This window comes from Egretta garzetta, unplaced genomic scaffold, assembly GCF_000687185.1.
Source record: "Egretta garzetta isolate BGI_Z169 unplaced genomic scaffold, ASM68718v1 scaffold260, whole genome shotgun sequence".
Lineage (NCBI taxonomy): Eukaryota > Metazoa > Chordata > Aves > Pelecaniformes > Ardeidae > Egretta > Egretta garzetta.
This window is the reverse complement of record NW_009258662.1, coordinates 660,746-674,899: the sequence shown is the minus strand read 5'-3', so window position 1 is coordinate 674,899 and position 14,154 is coordinate 660,746. Positions and strand designations below refer to the sequence as shown.

General features: G+C 46.4%; 1 protein-coding gene across 1 annotated transcript in view; it reads left to right on the top strand.

Annotated features, from left to right (window-relative positions):
• EXOC4 (exocyst complex component 4) overlaps window positions 1-9,748 on the top strand; it is a 456,935-nt gene extending 447,187 nt beyond the window's left edge. The window contains exon 19 of the mRNA XM_035903884.1: window positions 8,399-9,748. Coding sequence (XP_035759777.1) covers window positions 8,399-8,636 — 238 coding nt within the window. The 3' untranslated portion in view covers window positions 8,637-9,748. The remainder of the gene's footprint in view (window positions 1-8,398) is intronic.
• The last annotated feature ends 4,406 nt before the right edge of the window (window positions 9,749-14,154 follow it).

The following is a 14,154-nucleotide window of genomic DNA, read 5'->3' as shown; positions in this document are numbered from 1 at the left end:
CCCTTCCCCACCTCAAACATCTCACGCTCCATAGACAGAAAAGCCCCATGGGCTTCTCTTCTCACAGAATCACAGAATGGCAAGGGTTGGAAGGGACCTCGGGAGATCACCCAGTCCAACCCTTCTCAGTCAAGCCAGTCCTGAAAATCCATTTCCTCTGCATTACATGAACTGAAGTTACCTCGTTTCTTGCTATATCTTCCCTTTTTTCACTCACCTCCTCCATATATTTAAATTTAATGGTTCCACCAAGATCTGCATGTATCAAAACTGACTGACTTTATAACTGCAGCTTTGGTCTTTTTTCCTCTACAGCTTTCATGCTTGTTCTGTCTTGTGCGTTTCGTCTAGATTTAGTCTGTAAGTGCTTCATACTTAACCTTTTCTACTTTCTTATTAGAGTGCCTAAGATATTTTTGGGTACTATAGAAGTGACTGCCTAATCCCCAAAAAGGGAGGCAGATAAGGTAGAGAATTTTTTTGTTCCTTTGGGTAAGTCAGCACCCAGATCTGCGTTCTTGCCTTGTGAATCTGATTCTGCCTGCACTACTACAGAGTGGGCACCCAGCTATACAATGAAGGAATAATTAAAGTAAGATCCTTTATTCTGAAACATCACACTGTTCGTCTGAAGGTCCTTCTCTTAAGAAGAGATCAAGTCATTCTCAGGGAAATCAGAATTTAATTTTGAATAACTTTTTTGTGTGCAGGCCTTGGGTTATAGGTTAACATTAGCATTTAAATGGAGAACGGTATTAATAGCCCTCAGAGGAGCTTGTCTCATCCTGATTGCCTTTCCAGAGGTTTTTTTCTAAATGAGAAAGCCTCTTTATTTTTCCTTTTTCTCCAAGAATAGAGTTCAAGAGACCACCATTTTTCATATATATATATACATACATATATATGTATACACAGACTCAAAATGCATCCTTGCAAAGTAGGTTCATTGTTGGCAACTTGATGTTTCATTTTACAATTGCTATTTAAAAAAACCCCAAACCAAACCAACTGTTCTGTATATTAATTGGCTTCTTCAGTTTTGATTTGCCCATGGGATGTTTTTTCTTTTACCTGGGAACCGTTTCCACCAGTGATATTTATCCTTCCCTATCTGCTCTCAGTATAAAGATGTTCTTCAGATGGTGGTAGATCTTCCTGGGCCAATTCCAGCCTGCTAAAATGAGCAGACAGAGTACAGTTGTATTTGGGCTTTGGATTAAGCATTATTTGCTCTAAGGTATGTGTTTGTCCTGAAGAAAATGCCCAAAGAAATCAAGAAACTTTGAACCCAATCCCATTGCCAATAGTCAGAGGAACAGGTCACAGGTATCTAGGCTGGTCGGCTTGTGGGGCTGTGAGATAAATCACATGAAGGAGAATTATAGAAATGGATTTTATTTTTAAAAAAGAACAAATCTTTGTCATACAAGTCATCAAAACTGGTTCATCGTCCTGTATGAGCAGGACAGTAAGGGCTTTGGATACCTTAGATGGTCCTTCGCTTCTCACTCCCTCAAAATATGGCTGTCGACACTGAAGCTGAACATAAGTGGAGAGGTTGGCCAGGTATTTACCATCCTAAAGAGCTAAAGGCTTGGAGCCAGGTTAATGTTTCCTTCTCCTTGTAAAACAGCAGTTGTTGGTACTTCCATAGCAAATTGGGAGAGACGCTCTGTAAGAACCTATACCATGTTAAAAAAAAAAAAATCTGTCATATCAGGTCAACTCAACAGGCCCCATCCATGCTTTTCAGCATAATACAAATAAATAAAAACTGTGCGAGTAAGCATACGAACAAAATGATTTCCCTGATGAAATGAGTCACCCAGGTCACTTTGTTCCCATCAGATGCGTTCCTGACTTCATACTCAGGTGAGTAAAGATTTGTGAGTTCAGCTTTGATCTGTTCTCTTCTTACCCCAACTATCTCGCCGCTGAGCACTGGGAGGATCTTACTGCCCAGGCTGATGATCTGTGTAGGGTAAATCAGCATGCCTGAGCTTAGCTGTGCTCACATGGAAGCCAGCTGAAGGCTTGGGAAGCTAAATCTGCTTTTTGGTTAGGTATGCTAATCTGCCATTATTATTTATTAACCTATTTGTCAGATGATATTTTCAGCTTTTGATAAATATTCATTCTTCTCTCTGGTTTTAAATCTCAACTTTAGAAAAACAAAGCCGTTTGCCAGCATTTCACTGAACAGATTTCCCTCACCTGTCGTCCATTTATTTCCCCCATCCCTTCCTAACTTGCTTTTCTCAACCTCCTCTTGATAATCAAAAGAGCGTTTATAATGGCAGGGACAAATACACTTCTGAAAGTAAAATGAAGAGCCTAAATAAAAAATCACAGAACAAGAGGCTCATCCCACTCACTCTTTCATATTTCATTATTTGATAACATCAGAAGATGAGTCCATCAGAGCTGCTTGGGCAAAGGCAAACAGGAGTGCGTCTGATCAATATTTATTAATACTTTCAAAGACAAGGGAGGCAAAGTTGAGCAGACTCCATAATGGAGTGAATAATTACTCATGCAAATAGGGTTTGGCCGAAGGCGATGCCATGCCAAAGCGGTAGGTTTTTAATTGCACCCAATTAAAAATGCATACCTTTCGCTCGCTCGTACTGTCTCGCTTGCTCTCTTTTTTATTTTGTCGGAAATTTTTAATTAAAAAATAATCTGATGCTGAAAAGAGTGACAGATGAATACTATGTTTATTAGGTGCGGAATTCTTCAGGAATCCAAGATTTGGGACAGGCTAGAAAGGAAGGCAGCTGTAAGGACACAGGGTAAAGATGGGCTTGCTTTGCTGAGCTTGTCCGGTGATCGGTCTGGGTGCAGATGGAACAGCTTCAGTTCTTGCTCCTTCTGCTTTTAAGGTGCTCTGTAACATTGGGAAGGCCACGAGTCCTATGCTTCGGAGCAAAGACTTGCCATCTCTCAGAGAGAATCACAGAATCACAGAAACGCAAGGGTTGGAAGGGACCTCGGGAGATCATCTAGTCCAACCGTCCTGCTAAAGCAGGCTCTCCTAAAGCCCCATACAAGATGCCCTCTCTGTTATTTTGTTGAAAACCCAGCCAGAGCTGGCAAAAGTAAAAAGCTCATTTTGCATCTGCTCAGCATAAATTCCCTGAAGGTGATCAATGTTTCCTAAATCTTAGTATTTACCTTGGCAACCTTACTGGTTTTTTTCTACACATTGTGTGTATAACTGTATTTCAGATATTGCCAATACTCTCAAATTTAACCTTATATAATAGAAACACAGAATCATAGAATCCCAAGTTGGAAGGGACCTCAAGGGTCATGTGGTCCAACCTTTCTAGGCAAGAGCACAGCCTAGACAAGATGGTCCAACGCCCTGTCCAGCTGCGTCTTAAAAAGTGTCCAGAGTGGCAGAGTCAACCACCTCCCTAGGGAGATGATTCCAACGGGTGACTGTTCTCATTGTGAAAAATTTTCCTCTCATGTCCAATCATAATCTTCTCAGGATTAACTTGTACCCATTACTCCTCATCTTTTCCATGTGACTCCTTGTGAAAAGGGAGTCTCCACCTTCTTTGTAGCCACCCTTTAAATACTGGTACATGGTGATGGGAGCCTCTCTGAGCCTGCTTTTCTCAAGGCTGAACAAACCCAGCTCTCTCAGCCCATCCTCATACATCAGGCTTCCCGGGCCTTGGATCATCTTGGTGGCCCTTCTCTGGGTGCCATCCAGCCTGTCCACATCTTTTTTGTATAGCGGGGACCAGAACTGTGCACAGCATTCCAGGTGCAGCCTGACAAGTGCTGAGCAGAGTGGGATGATGACTTCTTCATCTCTGCTGGTGATGCTCTTGTAGATGCAACCCAGCACCCTGTTGGCCTTCTTGCCCGCAGCAGCACACTGCTCACTCCTATCGAGCTTGTTGGCCACCAGGACCCCCAGGTCCCTTCCCACAGAGATGCTCTCCGGCCAGGTGGATCCCAGCCTATGCTGCACTCCTGGATTGTGTTTTCCCAGGTGCAAGACCTTATGCTTATCCATGTTGAACTTCATAAGGTTCTTGTTAGCCCACTCTTCAGCCTATCCAGATCTTCCTGCAGGGTGGCTCTCCCTTCCAGAGTGTCTGCTTCCCCACTCAATTTGATTTATTAGATTTTATATTAGATATTCTATTCGATTTCTGACTGTGAATTGAAACATCTTGATAAATACCCAAATCTTCTAAAACATTAAGGCTAACAGCAGCTTCTGGGCACTCAGTGAATGAGCCACACGTCAAGGCGTCAGAAGGATGCTGTAGAGCTGACTGGTACATAGCTGCCATTCAAATTTGGGATCTTGGTTTCTGCAAGGCCCCAGTTACAACTATTTAATTAAGCCAAGTTCAAGCATAAACATTATAGGACTTTATAGCTAAAGAAGGGAGCTGAAATCAAAACTCAGGAGACCCATCCTCAGACCACTGACCCCCAGGGCTTTAGCAGTCCCTGCCTGTATCTAGATGTCCCCTAAACTGCTTTAGCTGAAGAATGAGATGTGGTTTTCTGGCTGTGAGAGAGAATATGGTAGTGCCAGTGTTATTGAAGAGGACGAGTCTGAGCCTCTGCTTGTGCCTTTGTCACCTGCCACTGCATTGCCACTTCTGGAACTGCATGAGATCTGTTATTTTGGGGGTTTTATGTGCCTACCTGCAAGAGGAGCCAAGATTTAAAGAATATCCATCAGCGTGGCAGGAGGTGGATTGGACACACGGACCTTACCGTGATGTGCTCCTGAGCCAAGTCTTGGTTTTCCGTACCGAGAGGTTCTCAGGGAGTTCTCTGTGTGTGTCTCAGGAGAGCACTGGGGCTTTGTCGTTGTGCCGGGATTACAGTGTTATTATCGTTAGCAATTAAACTGCTAAAATGATTCCCATGATTGGAGATGAGGTTGGGTTTAGTCTTCCCCTCCGTGAATCCAGTATTGAGAAATATCCTTCCAAGGTTTTGTGGCTTCTGCTATTGGTGTTTTATCAAAAGCTAAGATTCGATGCTGTGGCTCTGCAGGGGACCAGATCAGCCTTGCAAAATGCTTCTTGTCTGAGCCACATCGGTATTTTCAATCCCTGTGTCAAACGCCGGCCTCGTTCAGCATCACAGGCTGAGCGAACAAGAGGTGTAAACGTTGAGGGAAGCATAGCAGTAAATCGCATCATGTCATGTGGTGGCACAGTAGCTTCTGGGGGGACCACGAATTGTGCCATCGGGTTCCCCGTCATAGGCACGGGAACTGCAATCAGTAGCTGCCGCAGGGTGACTCAGTGTTACCCAAACCTGAGTTTGTAGCTTGTAGGGATTACCCAAATGTCTTCTGCAAATAGCGGCCAATAGAGGTATGTGCAAGGTGTCCCCCATCCTTACCTATCCGCCTGCCTTTTGAGCTGCACAGACATCCTCTTTTACCACGTAGTAAGCCAGGGGGATTTGGGGTTCGGTTACTAAGCTTGATCGCAAGTGGCTTGCATGGTTTCCTTTTCTTTTCTAAGGGAAATATTCTCATTCAGACAGTTTTCTGCCCCATTGACCCCCTGCTCCTAAGGGAACAACGTGTCCTCGTGGCAGAGCCCACCTCCAAGCCCCCTCGGGCAGTCGCTGGTGAACTGATCCTCCGTCAGCTCCAGAAGTTTCTTAGCCTGTATCTCAAATGCATGGAGCCTAACAGCTTGATTCTTATTTCAGCTTATCATTCATCCCCTATTTTTCATTTGGGTCTTGTGCCTTCTACATATATCCTCCCCCTCTCACACACACTCCCTCCTTTTGACCACACAACCCAAATCCTGTCAGTCCTTGTTCTCTGAATCGATGATTTTGGAGTCCTCTTCCTCTAGCCGTGAGCCCTTCCTCCCACCTGATCTCAGCTGGTCCCTGACACCAGTTATGTTGGTGCAGACTTTCAACCACAGGAGCAAATTCTTAGGTCACGGGAGCAAGCGATGTCTTGAAGGAAACAGAGGAGATAAAAATGCAGAGCTCTGAAGCCCAGCAGCCTGGCCACGCTGGCAGAGGCGAGACCTGAGGCACTCCAAACGGGTGGTTTTGCTGCAGCTGGTTACAGTCGTTGCTGCAGTGATTTGCAGTCTGGCGGCATGCTGGGTGTTCTGCAAAGGCACAGCTAAGCCAGACCTGAGAGCCTGCAAAGTAAAGAACAAGAGAAATTTTAATATGCAGCTTTGCCGTGTTTGCCCTGATTGCTATTTTAATGCATTCAAAGAGGAGAGAAAGGGAGGGAGGTGATAACTTTTCCTGGAGCCCCTGCTCTTGGGTTTTAAATAATTTATTCCACCAAGACCTAAGGATTAGACTGCAGCCTGCCCTTGTCCTCCTGCAGAAGCATGGAGGAGTCATGCAAGGACCTACCTCCTCTTCAGGTGCCCTGGCTCATTTCTGCCTTGCTTTGCTCTTCAGCCAGAGAAGTGCTGGGCATTTGGCTGAACCAAGTCCTCACTGCCATGCGATGCATGCAGACAGACAGCGATCTTTTCACTTCTCCTTCCCTGAGCTTTTCAGATCCTCATTTCTTTACAAGGGTATATGACATCTGTAGGAAGCTATAAAGTTAACCATTTCCTCTAGAGAAAGGGGGACTTTCCATCCGTTCACCACTTTTTTTCTTTCTGATACCCCAAACAGACCTAAACCCACAGCCAAGGCTCATTGCTTGATGCAGTTGGACTCATATGTAAGAACCTTCCCCTTAGGCCTGACCTGGAAGGCTCTGCCCAGGATTGGGAACCCCTCTGCCTAGAGAAGTTTTGTAAAGCCTTATATTTTTACAGCTCCCTCTAGACAGGATGCTTTATCTTGGCGATATCTAGACCACAGACCCCTGACACCAGATCTTACTCCTTGGTGCAGACGGGGAAGCTGAGGCACAGGGCGCAGGCCTGTGAATGGGAAAGGCCATGCCAGGAGTACACAAAAGCGCTATATAAAGGGCACAATAGTCCTGATTCCCCTCCTGCCGCATGGCCTCGAGGCGATGCTTTCCAAGAGTCACACATTCTCCAGGTTTCAGACCTTATTTGTGCTATAAAAGAAGGGGGAAGAAGAAAATGTCTCAAAGGACCCCCGTCAGCTATCACTGGTTTTAACTCTTCCACCTGGGCTGTGAACTCAGGGCAAATAATCCAGTCCCACACCCAGTCCCAGCCCATTTTTTCCTGCAGTGGTTGGATGGGCAGCTGTCAGAATCGCCCCACTGGTTCCTTGGCTCGTGACACATTTTCCCTTCCAGTAAGTACCTGCTTAAATTGGAAATCCATTCTTTCACTAATGCCACTTTACATTAATTTAAACCAGCCTGCACTGCAGCCTCTATATTATGCCTTCTCTTCAGATGATCTTTTACTTATTAAAAGAGGCACCTCAGCTCCTGGCTCAAATTTTATTTTGCATTATTTAATATTTTTTTCTCTCAAACGGCGTGTCTCAGTAGCATTGGAGGTCTCTGGAGTTTTGGGCTTGGAGCTCTTCCCGTGCTCCATATTAGCATCTCTCTGCAATAGGGGTTCATTAGGGACAAAAGAATCCACTTCCCCTACCCCTGTGATTCCTTTCCAGAAGACTCCTGTTCTTGCAGGCCGAGCAACTGGATATACAGCTGTACATCACCATGCATATAGAGATCTTTATGCATCTGTATCTATATACTGCTTTCTACGTGCTGGATACCAAATGGTGGCATCTCGGCTGATGGGAACTACTAGGAAAGAGAATCACAGAATCCCAGACTGGCAGGGGTTGGAAGGGACCTCGGGAGCTCACCCAGTGCCACCCCCCTGCTCAAGCAGGCTCACCCAGAGCAGGGGGCACAGGACAGCGTCCAGGTTGGGTTTGAATATCTCCAGAGAAGGAGACTCCACAGCCTCCCTGGGCAGCCTGTTCCATAGAATCATAGAATCGTTTAGGTTGGAAAAGACCTTTAAGATCATCAAGTCGAACCATTAACCTAACCCTGCCATCCCACCACTAAACCATGTCTCTAAGCACCTCGTCTGCCCAGCTTTTAAATACCCCCAGGGATGGGAACTCGACCACCTCCCTGGGCAGCCCCTTCCAGAGCCTGATGAAAAAGGAGCCCTCAGTTCCCCACCGTTTGTGTTTTAGCTGAGTATGGGAGAGTGCGGGAGCAGATTTGTGAGATTTGCTCCCCTGTGCATGTGCGTGGCCACTTGGCATCTCCTGACGTTCAACAGGAATGTGTTTGTGCTCTCTTTGTACAGCACCTGATGCAGCCTTCTCTGCTTGTGGCACTGCTGAATAAAAGTAACAGTTGATGGTATTCTACAGAAATAAAGGTCTGGAACATCAAGTTTCACTATTCACCCGAGTGAGGGGTTTTTCTTTTTGTTCGCTTGCTTTTCAGGCAGTATTATGAGATGCTCTACAACACAGCAGATGAGCTTTTAAACCTCGTGGTAGATCAAGGGGTGAAGTACACAGAGCTGGAATACATCTATGCCCTGAACTTACTGCACCGGAGCCAGACGGGTGTGGGAGACCAAACCACCCAGAACATGAGGTTGCAGCGGTTGAAGGAGATCATTTGTGAGCAGGCTGCTATCAAACAGGCCACCAAGGACAAGAAAATCACCACCGTGTAATCTGCTCTGCCGCTCGTATTAACTGAGCAGCAGGTTGCAGGTCCAAGCCTCTGCGTTTCTGTTATAATTAAAGGGAAAAGCACGTGTCTTCTGGGTGGCATTGTACTAGCGAGAAGGGAAATGCCATTTGAGATTTGGGTTTGGGGTTGTTCGGGGTGGGGGGGAGGGGGGGTTGATGTGTAACCACATAATGCTTCCTTAACGTGTTCTCCCAAGAGTGATTGCACTGCAGGAACAGGCATCCCGGTAGAGATTTGGGTGGGATATTTGGCTTTGCTCTGTTGCTGCCGCTTTGCCTTGAGATGTAAGGCAAGCTGCTCTCTGGTGGGGTGGGAAAAGAGAAGATTTCACGCTGGGTTAGGTCAGAGTCTTCAGTGGAAGTTCAGACCACGCTAAAGTAAACAGCACCATGACAGTCAAGCACAGACCTGTTGGTCGCATGTAAGATCTCGATGGTGTTTGAAGCCGTTCCAACAGCGTGGCTGCACGGAGCCTGTTTCAGCTCTGCCAGTGCTATTCTCCACGACAGCTGTAGATGCATTAAGTTTTCTGCTGTTTCCACTGCAAAGAGATCTAGTTGCTTATTCCTTGGGATAGTGATAAGCCAGTTCTCATAGTGGGAGGTAACATGGGACCATTTGTTTCCACTTCTACTTTTTCATTATCACAGAGCCATATGGCATCGGTTTCTACAGGGCATACTGCACTGGATGATGGTGAATGTAGGAGAAAATTGCCAATATAAGGTAATAGTAAAACTTCATTCTCTTTTTCTGAATATATCTTGAGTCTCCCAAGCTCAAGAGATCTTTTGTAATCGTCATTTGATGTACTGGAAGGACACGCAGGCTTACGTAGCTCAGCACTAACGATCGGCAAGGGCAGGAGGAGGGCAGATCCCAGCTCCTCAGGCTGAGGTGCGCTCAGGTCACCAATTCTGCCCTGCCTTGACCACATAAAGCCACCTGGTAAAAGGTTCCTTATTCAGGGAGGCTGAGGAGTTTATACCCTCCCTCCAAACCGAGAATATATGCACTTATATTTGTCAAGTAAATTGTCAACCCAGCTGGGTTTCACGTCCCAAAGTAAGTTCTTTCTGAGCTGTGTAACTGCTTGTGTGTCAGTCTTGAAACTGCAAAATTAAAGGACGTTTGAAGACTCCTTGAAGGCTCTGGTGCTTTGTCTGTTGGTTTGTTTGGGTTTTTTAAGAATTGTTATTTTTGTGGTATCTAAAAGATTCCCTTCCAGGTCCGAACTCATACGGTGTCCTCCAAGGTTCCATCGGTGTGGATGTGGTCTTCTGAATCATTCAGTCTAATCCCCAGCTACCACGGGCCAACTGGACAGGAAGCTTCTCAATCTCCATGTTAAAAGCAGAACCAGTTACTCTAGTTGTTAAGAATCTTCTTCTGGTTTCTATTCTCATTTTATTCATGAACCCAGTTCCTCGTATGCCAATATTGGCCATTAACTACAAGAGTTCCTTCCTTTCCTTGATGAATTTGCATGAGTGAGGGTGGACAACACCATCATGATAACCTGTATGATGATGTGGGGGCTTTTCTGGGATAACCTGGGATAACATATGAGATCTGTACTCAGCTGCTCAAACATCGAGATGTGCTGCAGTGTAGATACAGGAAAGCAGGCTATTCCATATCCAGACTTTGCAGGAAGGTAAAGAAGCTGCTTGGTTCATGTAAGACAGATTTCAGACCCTTTGAGGTACAGAAGTGATGTGTGAGGAGCTCTGAATTCAGACTGGGCTGTTGCGGCCTAATGTCAGACTATTTTTTATTCCTTTGGTCTTTAATTACTTGATAATCTGAGGCTCTGCCTCATCTTCACATGGCTGATCTCGAGCTTTGCAGTCCGTATTTTCCGCCCACCGAGCAGCTGTGCTGGCGGGTGCCATGACAGATTGCATGAAATCAAGAAAATTTCAAACTTGGGCGTACGTTTGCTTCTAAAGCAAATTATTTAAGAGACTCTTCTTTGAACTGCTCCTCATGTTGTCCATCACACCACCACAAGACATAGATACAAAGCCCTAGCTCATGTTTGTGCGCTGGCCTGAAGCGTGAGAAGGCATTTGCTGGACTCCATGGCAAAGAACACCATGGCCATGGGGAGGAGAGAGGCAGTGGCGTACAGGGACTTACCTAGAGCCTGGTGTAGAGGAAAGAAAGGGTTTTCCAATCGAGATAATTACAGTATGCAATTAGCTCGTGTCTCCTCAAGTTTTCACTCTCGGTCCTCTAAAAACCTTCACAAGGGAAGTTAATATTCTCCCTGTGCATTAGAGTGGTCACACGAAGGGCACAAAGGGTGGGAGGGTTGCCGGAGGGACACAGAGAAAGGCATGAGTAGCATGTGGCATGTAGGAATCCAGACCTTGAGCGCCTTATTTCAGTCACCCATTGGCATACGCCGCACAAGCTTTCTGCCTGCATCACAAGACACTGCCAGAAAGAATCCTCATCAGCTTCAAGAAATCCTTACTGAATATTTTTTCCCAGAAGTAGCTTTGGAATGCACCATGTTTTTCTTGCACCGTGTTTTTCTTGCCAACAGGTGTTTTCAGAAGTATAACATACACAGTGGAGATGATGAGTTTGAAACATAGAGGTCTCCAGATAGTGCATGTGTAGGCAATGCACCTATTTTTTTGTGTGTGCCTATGTCGGTTTTAGATCCCTGCTGCTTTCCAAGAGCGCTAAATAATCAGCAGGCCCATCCTCTGCACCGTGCAGTTACGCTTTGCTAAACCATCTCCCAGTGAGTTTCCCACTTGCTACAAAGCACCTGGATAATATGAGCAATGAGGGGGCTATTTTGGCACTGAGCCTGCCGGGAAAAAGAGAGTCCCCTTGGAAGGGGTCTGGCTCGTGTGTTGGTGTTTGTTGCAAATCCTCTCTCGCTAATGGGGGATCGAGTGGGTGGGGGAGACATCTTTTGGGAACATTTTTTGTTCATTAAGCTGTTATTGTGGGTAGTGTCAAGCTGTTACGTTTCATAGCAGATAACTATTCAGACAATGCGTTGGCTCATCCGCTTGCAATGTCCACATACACGGGCATGAAAGCACCCATCTGGAGCCTCAGTTGGGACGGCAACCCCAAAGGTGACTGGAAGAAGAGGGTGGCACTGACACACCAGTGGCTTCAAGCCAGCTGTTTGGAAAGTCCCTTGAGAGCACATTGTCTCACCCAGGCATCTGCAACCCTGTACTCTTCAGCTCCATCTAGCAGCCAACACCCTCTTGGGTATGGTCCGAGTCACACAGCCACTTCACAGAATCACAGAATGGCAAGGGTTGGAAGGGACCTCAGGAGATCATCCAGTCCAACCCTTTGCTCAGGCAGGCTCACCCAGAGCAGGGGGCACAGGACAGCGTCCAGGCAGGCTTTTAATATCCCCAGAGAAGGAGACTCCACAGCCCCCCTGGGCAGCCTGTGCTCGGTCACCCTCAAAGCAAAGAAGTTCTTCCTCATATTCAGCTGGAGCCTCTTCTGCTTCAGTTTGTGCCCATTGCCCCTTGTCCTGGCGCTGGGCACCACTGAGAAGGGTCTGGCCCGCTCCTCATGACATCTACCCTTAAGATATTTGTATATGTTGATGAGACCCCCTCTCAGTCTTCTCTTCTTCACTTGTCAATGCTTGTGTGTGCTCATGGTCTTGGATTTGCCAGGCTCTGGCTGTCCTGAGTTTATCCATTCCAGATTCAACAGAAGCCCAGGTCTCCTGAGAGTACCAGCCCTTGGGAAGCTTTCTGACAATACCTTGCCAGCATTTACTTGTCCTTTCTTCGGCGTGGTGTTGTCTGGTAACTATTTTTCCACCCCGACTTGTGGAACCTGGTCACAGGCATGACTGGGGTGTTTATCACACATTCACAGTCGAAGATGGTTTCCCAAAGAGAACAAATCACACGAGGGTGTTGCAAACTGTGCAAAGACCCAGGAACCCCCTTTATCTTAGGTCAGATCAATGCACGGCACAAGTCACCTGACTTCTGCCCTGAAGGAGGGGCCCAATCCTCAGTCTGGTACCTTCTTACAAGACTGCAGATAAAATCTCCAGCTCTGTTCTCTGCACCAGTTCTTGCCTGAAGTCCTGATGTGACCCTGCAGGACACAATGGTTTATGGACAAAGCCTAGAGGTTTTCTTCCATAATGCAACATGAAATGCTGTCAGCTCTGCCAGCGCTTAGAGAGTAATCGTTATGTGGATGCCGCCCTTCGGTGCTTAAAGAGACAAGGAAATACTTCTCCAGACTGCAAACCGAAATATTTTCATGGGGGACTGTAAAAGTTCATGAGGGTTTCACAATTTCCTCTTTACAGCCTCGTAATCTTTACTGAGTTTTAATTATCACACTATTTTTGAAGCCTGTGCCAGACACAACAGCAGAAGTGGAAGGTAAAGCAAATTGCTCTGGTTCCTTTCGCAGTTGCCTATCAGCCACCAGCGCGTCCTCTCCTGAGTGCCTCCTCCCTCTTGACATCCTCATGATTAAGGGTGATATAAACCTGCCTGTCTGACAGATATACATACAAATATATGTACGTCCACAGGCGTGCATAGATAGATAAGCTCCCCCGAACCTGAGATATCATGGTGTGGGTCCCCTCAACCTCATAATTAAGGAGAAGCGTGGCCAGCAGGTCGAGGGAGGTGATTCTGCCCCTCTACTCAGCTCTGGTGAGACCTCACCTGGAGTACTGCATCCAGCTCTGGAGCCCTCAGCACAAGAAGGACATGGAACTGTTGGAACGGGTCCAGAGGAGGGCTACAAAAATGATCCGAGGGCTGGAGCACCTCTCCTATGAGGACAGGCTGAGAGAGTTGGGGGTGTTCAGCCTGGAGAAAAGAAGGCTACGGGGAGACCTGATTGCGGCCTTCCAGTACCTAAAGGGGGCCTATAGGAAAGATGGGGAACATCTTTTTAGTAGGGCCAGCTGTGTTAGGACAAGGGGTGATGGTTTTAAACTAGAACAGGGTAGGTTCAGGCTAGAGGTAAGGAAGAAATTTTTTACAATGAGGGTGGTAAAACACTGGAACAGGCCCTGCTTATTTATGTGATAACTTTTAAGATATAGAAAGACAAGGCCAGGTTGGATGGGGCTCTGAGCAACCTGATCTGGTTAGCAGTGTCCCTGCTCACTGCAGGGGGGTTGGACTAGATGACCACTAGTGGTCCCTTCCAACCCTAAACATTCTATGATTCTATGATTCTATAATCTGCCATACATGTGATGAGCGCAGCCGCTCAGAGGCAGCGCCGGCTGGAAAGGTTTGCTGAGGAGTCGTTCCACCGAGAGTCTCTTGTTGCCTTTTATTGGCGGCATTTTTATTTTATTAGCATGAGTCATAATTGCAAATTTCTTTTTGAATGTGGTAGCTAGCAATAAAGGGGAGGGCCCTCAGACAGGGAGCGGGGGAGAGCTGCCAAGAGGAAATTAGCATGGCAGTAATGTTGATTCTGTTGCTCTTAGACAAGCAGGGAGCTTTTTT